This window comes from Hylobates moloch, unplaced genomic scaffold (assembly GCF_009828535.3).
Source record: "Hylobates moloch isolate HMO894 unplaced genomic scaffold, HMol_V3 SCAFFOLD_6, whole genome shotgun sequence".
NCBI lineage: Eukaryota > Metazoa > Chordata > Mammalia > Primates > Hylobatidae > Hylobates > Hylobates moloch.
In genome coordinates, this window is record NW_026652281.1 from 123,754,183 (window position 1) to 123,769,016 (window position 14,834).

Below are 14,834 nucleotides of genomic sequence, written 5' to 3' on the forward strand. Positions count from 1 at the left end.
CTTCCTCCCTCCCTCCCCTTTTCTTCTTTTCTTTTCCTTTCCTTCCTTCTCTTCCCTCTCCCTCTCGCTCTCTCTCATCTTGCTCTGTCGCCTAGGCTGGAGTGCAGTGGCACAATCTTGGCTCACTGCAACCTCTGCCTCCCAGGTTCAAGTGATTCTCCTACCTCAGCCTCCTGAGTAGCTGGGATTACAGGTGTGCGCCACCACACCTGGATAATTTTTGTATTTTTAGTAGAGATGGTGTTTTGCCATGTTGGCCAGGCTGGTCTCGAACCTCCTGGCCTCAAGCAACCCGCCTGTCTCAGCCTCCCAAAGTGCTGGGATCACAGGCCTGAGCCACCATGCCTGGCCATGGCCTCACTTTCTATACTGTCCCTAGCCTACTTGTATCCATCCACTGATCTTTTTTCTCTATTCTTTGAACATACAAGTTTCCTCCTCTGTTAGGGCCTTCACACTTAGACGTTGGCTTTCTCTTTGGATCCTTCTGATAACAGCTCTCAGTTCAAAGGCTTTGCCACATACCACTACTTCCTGACCCTGCTAATTTTCTTACAGCTTTTTTTATCATGTCTGAAATGATCTTGTTTATTTGTACATTTGTATGTTTTCTCTCATCCCTCCCCACAAGAAGGTATGCTCCCTAAAGGCAGAAACCAGCAGGTGTTTAATCAATCTTAGTTGAATAAGTAGTTTTTGGTGTTCTCTTGAAGAGCTACAAGTGGTCTGGCTCAAACCTCAACTTCATCACTTGCTCTTTGGTGGCCATAAGTGTATCTTTCTCCCTTTTAGCTAGTTGCCTCATCTCTAAGATGTGAATAATGGCAGTATGTACCTCATAGGGTTGTTATCAGGATTAAATGAGCTCATGCATGTATACTTGGCTTACTTCCTGGACACAGTAAAATGTCATGGAAGTTAGCTGTGAATAAGGCTGTTGACATTACTACTTTTATGATTGCTTCTGCTCTTACTGCTCCCCCACTTAAAAGACACATGTGGTAGGGAAGCAAGACAGCATCTTCACTCCAACCATAACACGATGCTTATACTATGTGCCAGGCATCATTCTAAGGCTCCATGGGTGTTATTTAATCCTCACAAGCACCCTATAAGGTAAATACTTCCACTACCCATATTTTATAGGTGAGTAAGTTGAAGCACAGAGGTTAGGTAACCTGCTCAAGATCACCAATTAGGCCATGGATACAAGCTGATAGTGGCTGCTCAACTACGTTGATTTTCCTCCTCTGTTTTGACCCAGTCCCTGAATTCACTCACTACTGTCAGTTTGGTTTGACAGAGGGGAAGAAACAAAACAAAAATGTCCTGGGCTGTGCTTACAGGGAACATCATGCTAGGTTCCTCACTGCCTTGCCTCATTCCAGTACCTATGACAGGGGCTGCTGGGGTGGGCAGGGAGTTTTGATCTTTCCTGCTGTCTCCACTCTGGAGGTAAGGCACCCGGTGGGGCTCTTCAGTCATTCATCAACATTCTTCAAGTTATAGAAGTAAAACAACAACCTTGGAGGGAATCTAGAAAATAAGAAAACCGCCCACATTTCATGGCCCCGACCTCATCCCTTTCATATAGCCTCTGCTAGTCTTTGTCCACACATACTCATCCTGATCTTGCTGCATTCATGGTGAGATTATCATTTCGCATGCTGCTTTAACATTCATAAACATTTCTCCACTTGCTCCATCTTTGTGTCCCCAGGTCTTTGGCAAGTCAAGTCTCTGTGGCCTTTCAAGGTATCGCTTTTACTATTTCCAGTCCCACTTGAGGATTTCACCTGCTGCTTTTATGCTGCTAAACCACACCCTACTTATTGGGGAACCTCTCCCTTCAAGACTGGCTTTTGAATAGGAATTACGTACTTCAATGCCTCTAAAATCAATTAAAGTCTGCTTTGTTCAGAAAGAAAGTGTTCTAGCACCACAGGAAAGCCTCCAGGCATCGCTGTCCTAACACACATGGACAACCCTGCCTGGTGAAACTGTCGAGACCCAATGCACAGGTTTCTATCATCCTGGTCTTTTGGTCCTTTGTCTAGTTTCTCTCCTGCCTTTAATAAAAGTTATGCTCATTGTGTGCTTCCAATGTGTCAGGGGCTGTGCAAGAGCCCTGTGTCCATGACCTCTTTCCACTCTTACCTCCTGGAGGAAGGTGTCAACATCAGCACCTGCCCAGGCTTCTGGCGGCAATGAGGCCCAGAAACAATGTCTGGAACTGCTGGCTCCAGGGCTTGTGTTCTTGATGACTTTTATGTCTTTCCTTCTACTATGGGCTGAGTTGTGCCCCTCCTCCATTCATATATTGAAGTCCTAACTCCTAGTACTGCAAAATATAACTGTATTTGGAGATAGAGGCTTTCAACGGGTAATTAAAATAAGGTAATCAGGGTGGGTCTTGATCTAATAGGACTGGCATCCTCATAAGAAGAGGAATTTTGGACACAGACACTGATGGAAGGTGATGTAAAGACACAGGGAGAAGACAGCCATCTACAAGCCAAGGAGAGCTGTGTGGAACTGATCCTTCCTTCACAGCCCTCAGAAGAAACCAACCCTGCCAACACTTCATCTTGGGCTTCTAGCCTCCAGAACTTTGAAAAAATAGTTGAATTGTTTAAGCAGTGCAGTCCATGGTACTTTGTTGCAGCAGCCCTGGTAAACTAATATGTCTTTTTTCACCTGTCTTTTCCTATCTGCCTGCCTTTCCACCACAGATGTTCTATGAAGCCCCACCAGGTGCTATGTAAGTATTGTACAAATTCAGTAATTAGTGAGATAAAGTCCCTGTCTTCATAAAGATTGTATTCCAGTCAGCAAGACAGAGGCTAAGTAAAGCAAACAACTATAATGGAGGCTATGAAAGAAATAAAGAAATAAAATAGAGTGATGAGATTGAGAGACGGTAGGTGCAGATGGGGTGGACAGAGAAGTTAACTCTTAGGAAGTGACATTTTCTCAGAAACTTAAAAAGTCAGTACAGGTCAGACAGGTAGAGCGCGTGGGGGGAGAGCATTCCAGGCAGAAAAGCATGTGCAAAGGCCCTGAGGCGGGAAAGGGCTGGATGTATTGGAGGTGCAGGAAGCAAGCCAGTGTGGCCAGGCTACAGGGAGCTGAGCCTGGAAAGTTTCGCAGAGACCAGATTTACGGGGCACATTAGAAAGGAGTTCAGGCTTAATTCCTTTCATTCCCCAGGTTGGTGTCCATTACACCTAGCCAGTTTCTTCACCCAGCCCCCGATACTCATGCATGGAAAGGGGAAAGAATAATCCACTCTAGCTAAGTGCTGCTGCCATCAGCACCCTATTGTTTCAGGCATCTAAACTGCAAACACAACCCTATCACTACCGCCAGAAGTGGTAGAAAAAAATAGGCAAGGGAGAAAAGGAATCATCCCTTCCAACCCCTGCTGAGTATGCAGAGTGAGGGACATATGGAAATTAATAAATGCAGCTCTGATAACACGGTTCTCCTCGGCATTTTGATTAAATGCTGATGGTTATTAAATACCCTCCTTTTCAGAGCTCATCTCCGAAAGCCAATGTTGCTTTTCATTTTGAACTCTGATGAACTGTCTCAATTCTGATCGCACACCTCGGCTGAACTACGGTTGACTGCAGGCTGCCGTTTGAGGAGGATGGAGAAAATCAATATGAAATGTCAGGCGAGGGGTCAGATTGAACTTGTTTTCCCAGCTGGCAGGAGCTGGGGCCCGTAGCCGCAGCAGCTGAACAAAGGGAGACGTGCACTGAAGAAGGCTGGTACTTTGAAGGAGTCAGGAAAATGAATTTCATTTGCTTCTTAATTAGATTAGTGGGCTGGCAGCTTGCAATTCAGAACTCTGTTGGTGTTGGAATAGGGAGTGGGAGGACAGGGCTGGGCAGAGGCCTGAAGGCCAGTAGCTGGCTCCTCCGCCTCCTTCAGGACGGTCACCAGGGCTTTGCTTCTCTGGGGCTGAAGCTGGAGAGAGAAGCAGCTTCTGGGGCTCCCTGGGTGTGTGGCTTGACCGGCTTCCTGCTTCTGTATGGCTGCATGATTCTTCCCTGGGCTCTCCCCGTCTGCTTCTCCATCCTTAGGTCTCAGCTCAGCAGTCACTGCCTTGTAGAGTCCTCATCACCCCTACTTGAAGCAGCACATGCCTCTCTTTTAAACATGTATTGCAGTTACGATGCTGTATTTGTTTCTATTCTCTAATACATCTTCTCTCCTTAGCCAGTGTGGTTAATGTTATGTATTAGCTTAACTGAGCCATGGGGTACCCAGATATTTGGTTAGAAATTCTGGGTGTTTCTGTAAAGGTGTTTTTGGAATAGTTGAACATTTACATTAATAGACTGAGTAAAAGAGATTGTACTGCCTATTGTCAACGGGCCTCATCTCATCAGCTGAAGGCCTGAAGAGAATAAAAATGCCGACCCTCCTGCAAGGGACAGAGAACTCCTCTGCCGGACTGCCTTCAAGCTGGAACACTGTATTCTTCCCCCCTTACTTCTGGAATTGAACTGAAACACTGGTTTTTCCTGGGTCTTCAGCCTGAGGGTTTTATTTATTTTTTTTTAGATAGAGTCTTGCTCTGTCCCCGAGGTTGGGGTGCAGTGGGGCAATCTCAGCTCACTGCAACCTCTGTCTCCCAGGTTCAAGCAATGCTCCTGCCTCAGCCTCCTGAGTAACTGGGACTACAGGTGTGTGTCACCACACCTGGCTAATTTTTGTGTTTTTAGTAGAGACGGGGTTTCACCATGTTGCCCAGGCTATTCTCAAACTCCCAACCTCAGGTGATCTGCCCGCCTCAGCCTCCTAAAGTGCTGGGATTACCTGTGTGAGCCACTGAGCCCGGTCTCTGATGGCTTTTAGACTAGAACACCACCATCGGCTCTCCTGGGTCTTCAGCTTGCTGGCTGCAGAGCTTGGGACTTGTCAGCCTTCATAACCATGTGATCTAATTCCTTATGATAAATCTCTTTACTTACATACACACACACACACCCACACCCACACCCTACAGGTTCTGTTTGTCTGGAGAACTCTAATACAGACAGTGAGCTTTAAGAGGGAGGAAACCAGGTCTGTTTTTGCTTACCCTTGTGTCTCCAGAGTCTAATACAGTACCTGACATAAAGTATGTGATTAACAAATATTGATTAAATAAATGAATAATGAGGCCTCCTGTATCTGGCAAGAGGGTTGGGGTTTTGAACATCTTATGTCTGCAGGCCTAGAACCGGGGGAATCCAGGGTGAATAATTGTGATAACTGCTGCCGTCATTTATTGACTCCTTTGTGCCTGGCAGAGGGCTAGGATCTCACACACATGAAATTTAGTTCTTGTGAACAACCTGCCCTATGATGCTGTCCTTAATATTTCTACTTTCGAATGAGGAATCTGGGGCTCAAAATGATTAAATAACTTGCTTGAGGTCATGCAGGTACTGAGTATCAGAGCTGAGTTCTGATTCCAAAGCATCTGCTCTAAATCACTCGTTTTTTTTTTTTTAACTTTTAAGTTCAGTGGTACATGTGCAGGTTTATTACATAGGTAAACATGTGTCATGGGTTTTTTTGTGTGTGTTTATTTCATCATCCAGGTATTAAGCCTAGTACCCATTAGTTATTTACCATTCTAGTTTTGAAAGCTTCTAAGGTCTTGCCCTTTTTCTATCTTGTGTTCAGTTCATCAAGCTTCGCAGTCGGTTGATTCCCCAATATCCAGAACGCATATGGATCTGTCTGACTCCAAAGCCAAGGCTAGTGTCAGCCACACTGGGCTATGGGGATGCCAGGGCTTCCTGTGCCATCCCTGGCCTCCACCCTGGGTTGGTGGCCCAGAAAGCCCGGTTCTGCCTTCACTCACCAGAGAGGCCCTGCCTCCTTAGACAGCTCATGTCACCTCACCCACAGCATGTCCTGCACTGAATCCCAACACTTCACTCTCTGGGAGAGAGTTAGAGACTTTCCATCCTTCCCCATTCCCACTTGTTATTTATGTCAACCCTTACACACACATTTATTAAATATTTCCTGACCCCTGCTTATGTGACAGGGGTTCATATAATGTGACCAAGTCAGATTCAATTCTCATCCTCAAGGCATTTACTATGTACAGGGGAATGACATTGAACAATTCATATCACATCCATGTATGACGAATGCCAACCTTTAATGTCACTAATGTCACTTAAAACACACATAGTTATTTTAAAAGAAAATGTTCATTTTCCTCCTTCTCTTTCTTTGTATTTCTATAGCCACCATTCTTTATCTAGGTTCCAAATTATCCTTGCATTGAGACTAAAGCAAAACCTTCTAACTTTCCTATCTTTATTCACATGACCACTGTGTTAATCTTCCATAAAACACAATTTTTATTAACTCTGCTGTCCAGCTAAATGCTCTCAAATTACCTCCCACATACTAGAAACTGTGCTTCTCCAACTGGGGTACCTGTATATATCCTTGGGGGTTAGGAAGAGGGGAGGATACGGGGGTATACTAAAAAGTACAAGAGGCCATAGGATAAATGTTACATCTTTTAAAAACACCAATTTTGTTTAAAATTTGGGAGTAGGGGTAGAAACATAATTATTAAAGTGAAAATAGATATTATATGGGGGTAAAATGTAAAATTCACATGAATTTTTAGAAAGAAAAATAAGGCTTCAAAGAAAATCTGTTGTGGTCAGCACCTCCCCCAGGGTCGCTGGTATCTGCCAGGCATGGGCTGTTTTGCCTTTGCTGGTAGGTTGGGCCAACCCAGAGCACATGGGAGGAACTGGATTCCTCTCTGTGCCCTCCTCCCATGGCAGCAGGGCTCATGGCTTGGCCCCACCAGAACTGTATTTGGTGGAACAGCTTAAGAAGGACTGGATACTATGGGAACCAGACTCTGGGTATAATATAAGTACTTACTGAATGCATGAATACATGACAGCATAAACTTTGGAATCTGATCTTCAAGGATCAACCTGATATGAACCATCATTGCTATTTAACCTCATTAACCCAAGATTCCAAGATTCCCCTTTTCCCCAAGCCTGACACTTTTTATTTGACACCCATCAAATGTTCCATTACTTTAGTAACTTCAGAATTTTGCCCATTCTGTGCTTGCTGCCAACAATACTCTTCTTCCTGTTTCCTACCTAACCAAATCCTACTTGTACTTCAACACTCAACTGCTCAGCCTCTGCCTTCCCTGTGAGGTCTGTTTCAAATGTCTCAACCCTCTCTGAATGGCCTAATCCATAATTATCTCCACCATTCACTTGAGTATTAAAACTAAACTGCCTTATACATTGTTCCTGAAATGCTTCCTGGGTGCATCTTGCCTCATTAGCCAAATTTTAAATTCCTTGAGTATAGGAGATAAGTCCTACCTTTCCATTGTACCACTCAGAGTTCTTTATTGTAACAAATACATTGTAGATACAAGAATATCATGCTGTATCTGTTACTGAACGAATTGTAGTCTAGATCAGTGGTTCTCAACCGGGAGCAATGTTTTCACCAAGAGGGTATTTCACAGTGTCTGAGACATTTTTGGTTATCACAATTGGGCTTGGGTTATTGGCACCTAGTGGGTAAGGCCACAGATGCTGCTAAACATCCTACAATGTACAGGACAGCCCCTTCCCCGAAACAAAAAACTATGTAGCACAAGATTCAATGGTGTACTGTTAAGAAATGCTTATCTATATTATAGTGGCTTCCTAACCTGTCTCCTTGTTTCTTTGTTCTCTCAGCCAGAATTTAACCTTTATCCTTCTGCCTTCCATCTGAACAATTTCCCTAACAACTAATTCTGATCATACTACTCCTCTGGTTACTTTTGTGGCCGTTCACTCACTTTGATGAAAAAAGTTTGGGTTTTAAAAATCATGGTCATTATGACATGGCTCTGGCATCCTACAGTCGCAATCTCTCCAAGAAGCCACCAGCTCCTTCCCCCAGCTGCTGTTCTAGATGCCTTTTATGTTCTCAGCCTCCCACGCAGTTCAGCAAGTCCTGTTAACTTTATTGCCAAGATCTGTGCAGTACTGTGCAGGTTACATGGATTAAAAAAAAAAAGATGTGTCTAGAACCCATCTGCCCTCTCAATTTCCACTCACCTCTTTGTCCAGGCCACTCTTCAACGGTCTCCTAGCTGGTCCCCCTGCTATTCCTCAAAGTCATTCTCCCCATGGCAGCAAGCATGATTTCCTTAACACATAATTTGGATCACAGCATACTGTTATTTAAACCCTTTTCTGATGAGGGTCATGTCTTATTTATTTTCATCTCTAGATGTTTTGGAATCGAACATGAATGTTCATCTTTACTGAAGTATAAAATACGGAGCTGACTCCCACTTGTAGTTTCTTTACTCCTAGTGTGTCTGGTGTAGAAAGGAAGATCATAAGCTCCCAGGCTCTCCCCCCACATGTTGGGGCCAGTGGCCATGCCCCCCACCTCCCCTCAGCTGCTACTCACATTTGGTGTGCCTGTCACACAGGGCAGATGCCCGCATGTCACACAGCCGGATTGTCCCTTTGCTGCTGCTATACACGAAGGTGTTGCAATGATGGGGGTGGAACTCAGCTGCTGTGATCACCTCCGTGAGCTCCTCCATGTTGGCTGGCTTAATGTCCACGATATCTGGCACAGACGAGTCAAGGAAGGAACCAGGAGAAGGAAGCAGGAACTTGGGGAAGGGGAGAATTAGCAATGGCACCATCTTATATTAGTATAACATGTCAACATTTGCTACGCACGTGGTAGATCCTCATCATAAACTTGTCCCAGGCAGATGAGGCTCAGGAACTTTAAGAAAATTGCCCAGGGCTACCCAGTAGTCAGAGGCAGCATTAGAACTCAGGTCTCTTGACTCCTCATTTGTGTTTTATCCTCTATAAACATGTAAAAGACATCCACTTATGACTAAAGTTAACTGCTTGTGCAATCAGGCTAAAATGTACCAAGTTGCAAAGATTGTGCTTCTCGTTTTATAATAATGATTAAGGTACTAGTCCTATTATAACCAAATAATTCATTTTATCTGATTCCTTAACTGGATTATTGGGCTAAGTGATATCTGTAATAATAGAGTGCATATCCTCTTTCACGAAATCCCTAAGCCCTTCTTTATAATATGTTGATGGTAATAATAATAACTGCTACCAGTAATTGAGCACTAGCTATAGGCCATTCATTGTGCAAAGCGTATCATGTACTTTATCTCATTTAATTCTTACAAGAACTCTATATAATAAGCATTTTCCTTATCCTCATTTTTTCAGGGGTGGAAACGGATGCTCCAAGTGCATAAAGTAACTTGCTTCAAGTCACGTGGCTAAGTGACAACACTAGGATTTCATCCCAGGTGCAAAGTCTGTGCTCTTTCATAACTATGTAAAATTTCTCTCATGTATGCTATATATGACTTCTAGTCTCTGTCAAGTTGTGATCTGCTTTTCAGCTTGTGAGGGAGTTTTTAAGTATCAGAAAGAAGCCATCCAGTTGGAAAGTTTTAGGGTCCCATGGAAAATATCCTTAGTTTTATCATCTGGGTTTTTTTTTTCCTCAGTATTTCCCTTTCTGATCAAGAATTATACCTCTATTTTTTAAAGACCATATCCTTGTATATTGGAATGAAACATTTAGCCTTTTATTTATGAAGGTGACTCAATGAAAATAAACCCCTTCGGTAGGATGTCTGGCATGAGTGAAGGAGTGCACTTGTACAGATCTCTTCACTCCTCCACCCAGAGCTTGGGGGATCAGGACACAGAGGGGCCGAGATGCTGTCTGAGGACCCAGCAACATCCTGCAAAGAAAAAGCCTTGTGATATGGATGCTGTTACATGGTGAAGCTGACCAACAGGACTCCCACTTTTCCTAGATTTTCCCACTCGTGAGCCACCTTTGTGATTTTTGCCCTATCTGTGCATCATCAGGTAGTACTTTTTACTTAACATTTTTCTTTCAGATCAACTTTAAATTGATTCACTTTTTTCTTTACTTAGCTTTATCTAAACAGTAATCCAACATTCATAAAATCATGGGTTTAATAAGGTAGCTACATTTTAAGTAATATGCATAAAAATCAACATATAATAATTGCAAATGCGTGTGCCAGGAGTTTATGCACCACATTTTGGACAACAATGTATTGAATCAACAAGCAATAACTTGATATAACTGCCCCATTAGACTGAGATGGATGAAAGTCTTGTATGTTTTTCATTAAGCTAGTAGCATAGTCCCCTCCTTAGAGTTTAGATGCGGTACAAGCAAATGCACTGATATTTTTAGTCCTGCTAGCACTAACAAAGTAATCATCTATGATCAAACATCACCTATGCCCCGCTACAACATTCCAACATGAATTTGTTGCAACAATGGCTTTGTATTTGGTTGTGCCTCTTTCCCCTTCCGTATCTTTTATAAACCCTACTGAGTTCTTTCTAAAATTGGCATGAAACTGAGCTAACAGTGCATGTTACTACAATTTCTCCCACCAAACCCAGATGCAAATATTACTCGGGTCTCTGGGGCATGTGAGTCTCCTGGATTCACAAAATACTACCTTTCAACTCAACTTCTGCCAGAGTTATAAATATGATTGCAGTTAGCATCACATGCTGTGGAGCAAGAGCCTGTGTCCCTCAGGAGGAGGCTCTAGGCTGCAGCTCCGGTGCTCTGTCAGCCACTGACCCATGCCCTGGGCTCTATGGCCATGACGTGGCGTTGGGTAAACAGAGGTTAGTGTTCAGCTGCTGTTAGATTTCCTCATCCTCCAGAGCGAGCCTTGGTATCCCACTGTGCCAGTGAACATGTTTCTCTTTTCTCCAAATAGGGAAAGAAAATCTGGTGTCAGCTTTCTCAACCTCTACCAGTATAGCTCTAAAAACAAGCTGAACTGGAAGGGATCTTCGCTGTGTGGGAGGGGGAGGTGCTACAGCTACAGTTATTTTTTCCCACCTAAAAATAAAGCCCCAAAGTCAGAATGTGCAAAAACAAAGTGCCTAAACATGTCTATGAAACCAGGCACATCCTCCGCCATCAAGGACGCCAGTGGGGCTGTGCCCACGAGATCTGCCCAGAGCTGCCATCTCTGGATCTTTCCTTCCTTCACTGGACCTTCCAAGCCTACCCACCATCCAGCCCTCAACCCCAAGCCATTGGCTTCCTATCCCCAGCAGGTCTCAGTCTTCCTTTTTGAGTAGAGGGCTTGTTTAGTTTGACTCAAAGGGGTTCCAGGGATAAACCACGATTATCCCTCTTTTTAATCACTGTGATGATGAAGTTAAGAGGAAGATATGGCCAGTTGCTAATGCTGATCAGGGGCCAGGTCTGCCCTGTGCTAACACTTTCCATGTGTTGTCCCCCTTGCCCCTCATCTCAGCCTTATGAGAGCAGCATTATTAACAGGTCCATTTTACAGCCGAGGGAACTCGGATAAATTACTTGAGGTTATGTGACACAGTGGGCAGAGCTGGGATTTGAACCCAAGCTTATCTGACTCCGGAGCCTGGATTCTTTCTCACCATGCCATTCTGCCTCCCTTGAGGAATGGCCTCACAAAGCTGGCCAAAATGTGACAATTTTGGTTGTTTTGAAAAGACCCCCAGCTAATCTGAGAGAGCAGCCCTGTCTCTTCTGGCTGTAGGCTTGTGCTCTCTTAATTTACCTACTACTTTGGTGACTGCATTTTCCAGAATCAGAATTTTTATGTGCTCTAAGATTTTTTTTTTTTTGAAGCAGAATTTGGGACACAAGCCTGACAAGGGATTGTTTGGGTTTTCACCTGCTGGAGGATTTGGTGAGTTCTAGAAACATTTGAGAGAAGTCTAGTTGCTAAAAATTAAATGACTTACGGGGATGATGGGAGAGGATATTCAACATCTGTATCCCCTAGAAACCCGGGCATTTTCCCCTGCACAACTCTAAAGGGCGATCCATGTTTTCAGCATATGTAATTTTGCCCTTCATGTTGGGAGGGAAGGAGAAAGAAGATGAGCAATTTGTGGCTCCACATATAATCTTGAAAATGGAATGATGCATTTGGACAGTCAATTTTCTTTTTTAATCCTTTAGAGCTCTCTATCCAAATTATTTCCCTGTTGTCCCAAATAACTAGATGGCAAAAGCAAAACAGAGCATTGAATTCATGGCTAATATACAACCCTGACAGCCAACAGATTGCTATTAAATTAACCCTGGGGCTTGACAGATCTGTTCTTCTTGACCCGACTGCTTACGGCATTTCTTATTAATGCTGAGCCCAGGCAAATTACATCTGCTAACAAAAGGGGTTAATCTGGCTCTCTGCTGGGACTCTGGAGGCAGCTCTGAGGACAAGAGGGGGCACAGCCAGCTTGGCAGCTGAGCTCCATGCTTGGAAGGCAGAAGAGGGGAAGGTGAGGGCACCGCTGTGCCAGGCAGTGGCCTAAGGCATCATTTAAAATAATAATTGAAGACACCAGGAGGTCACTCCTTAAGGGATCCACTTCAAACAAATGAGAAGCCAGAGCCATAAATGGTTCATCAGTGGTGGGATAAGGGAATGGAGAGGGTCATAGCAGGATGGTAAGAGGTAGCATGGGGGCCATTCAAATATCATTTCCTAATCCCAAGTTTAGAAAAAGCTTTTTATGAAAACAAAAGTCCCATATGATATTAGAAAAAGATTGACAACTTAAATAAATATACAGAATAAGGAAATGATTAGATGAATTTTTATATATCTCATTGTTTTTGCAGTGAAATTTCCAATTCTGTAAAAACCATAGTGCACAAAACTCTAACAATAGTATGATGATGTCATTTAAAACTTATACTCTGAAAATGATGAGCTAAATGGGAAGACACTAAAACATTAGTGATAGTTCTATCAGGGTGGGTTTACGAATGGTTTTTCTTTTGATTTCAATGATCAGTACAGTTTCCACATTTTCTTTTAATAAAGTTGTATTTCAGGCTGGAAAAAATCTTAGGGCCAGGCATGGTAGCTCGCATCTGTAATCCCAACAAGTTGGGAGTCCAAGGTGGGTGGATCATTTGAGCCTGGGAATTTGAGACCAGCCTGGGCAACGTGGTGAAACCCTATCTCTGCCAAACACACAAAAATTAGCTAGGTGTGGTGGCATGCACCTGTAGTCCCAGCTACTGGGGAGGCTGAGGCAGGAGGATTGATTGAGCCTGGGAGGGTGAGGCTACAGTGAGTGGTAATTGTGCCACTGCACTCCAGCCTGGGTAACAGAGCGAGATCCTGTATTGAAAAACCAAACAAAACTTAGGATACTTTCCATACTTATGATGTGTATTATTTTGGGTAAGGAAAGTTAGGTACAAAGTATATACAGTCTGACTATGACCACATAAAAGATATCACACACACACACACACACACACACACACACAGAGAGAGAGAGAGAGAGAGAGAGAAGGGCCCATTCATTCATTTCTTTCTTCATGTATTCTACAAGTGTTTCCAAAGAATCTACACCCTGCCAGTACTCTTCTGGGTGCAGGAGATACAGTAGTGACCAAAGCAGGCCCCAAGCCCCCCGATCCATGGAGCCTATATTCTAGTAGGGAACAGTCAATAAACAAGGTAAATGAGTATAATACACAGTATATTAGGCGTTGATAACTACTAAGCAGTAAAAGCAGGAAAGGGAGAGCGAAATTATGTCTCTATATGTCCTAGATTGAATAGAAGGAAGGTTCTTGGCATTGTATGTTTCCACTCATAAATGGAAGCTAAGAGGATGCAAAGGCATAAGAATGACGCAATGGACTTTGGGGACTCAGGGGGAAAGTGCGGGAAGGAGGTGAGGGATAAAAGACTACAAATTGGGTTCAGTGCATACTGCTCAGGAGATGGGTGAACCAAATTCTCACAAATCACCACTAAAGAACTTACTCATGTAACCAAATACCACCTGTTCCTCAAAACCTGTGGAAATAAAAAATTGTTTTAAAAAGAAAAAGGCGTATGGTATAATCCCAACTACATACAAAATAAAATAGTCTGTGGATATGCCTGATATATATATATAAATGGACAGAAAAAAGTGTGAGTCCATATCCTAAACTAGGTGAGCTTCCATAAGGACCATGTAGCAAATATTTTCAGCCTTTTGGGCCTTTGCCACCACTATTCAACTTTGCAGTTGCAGCAGGAAAGCAGCCATAGATAATATGTAACTGAAAGGGTGTGGCTGTGTTCCAACAAAACTTTACTTACAAAAACCCTTTGGGATAGATCTGGTCTGTGGGCATAGTTTGCCAACCCATTCTAACCTTTTAGCAGAGTAAGAGGTGAATTGTTTATTGCTAAAGTAATTTACCAAAAAATAACTTGTATTAATGTATTAATTATTTGTATTAAAAATAATATCAATAAAAGGAATGTCCTAATGCAAAAAAAGTGGATTAGGAACCTGAACTTCTTTCCTTAGGAAAGTTTCAAAAGAAGAAGAAGAAGAAAGATTCTTGGGTAAATCAGGAGTTTTAAATTGTTTTTGGCCTTTTAAATTTCTTTTATTTCCCCCTGAACCCACATTGTTGAATTAGCTAGCATTAAGTTAAAACTGTGATGCAAATCCAAAATGTATAGACAGCAAAATTGGTAGTAAGATTTTTGGTCACTTCATTTTATTTTCCCCAAATCTCTAAAATGAATACATATTAAACAAAGAAAACAATAAACATTAAAAAATAGCAGTCAAAAATCACAAGCATTCTTGTACACCAATCACAGACAAACAGAGAGCCAAATCATGAGTGAACTCCCATTCACAATTGCTTCAAAGAGAATAAAATACCTAGGAATCCAA

At 42.9% G+C, this 14,834-nt stretch overlaps 1 protein-coding gene across 16 annotated transcripts in view; it reads right to left on the reverse strand.

Annotated features, from left to right (window-relative positions):
• Positions 1-14,834, reverse strand: part of PPP2R2B (protein phosphatase 2 regulatory subunit Bbeta) — a 503,044-nt gene that overhangs the window by 38,110 nt on the left and 450,100 nt on the right. For all 16 annotated transcript variants that reach the window (XM_032158260.2, XM_032158258.2, XM_032158257.2 and 13 more), the window contains one exon: positions 8,482-8,646. In XM_032158260.2, coding sequence (XP_032014151.1) covers positions 8,482-8,646 — 165 coding nt within the window. The remainder of the gene's footprint in view (positions 1-8,481; positions 8,647-14,834) is intronic.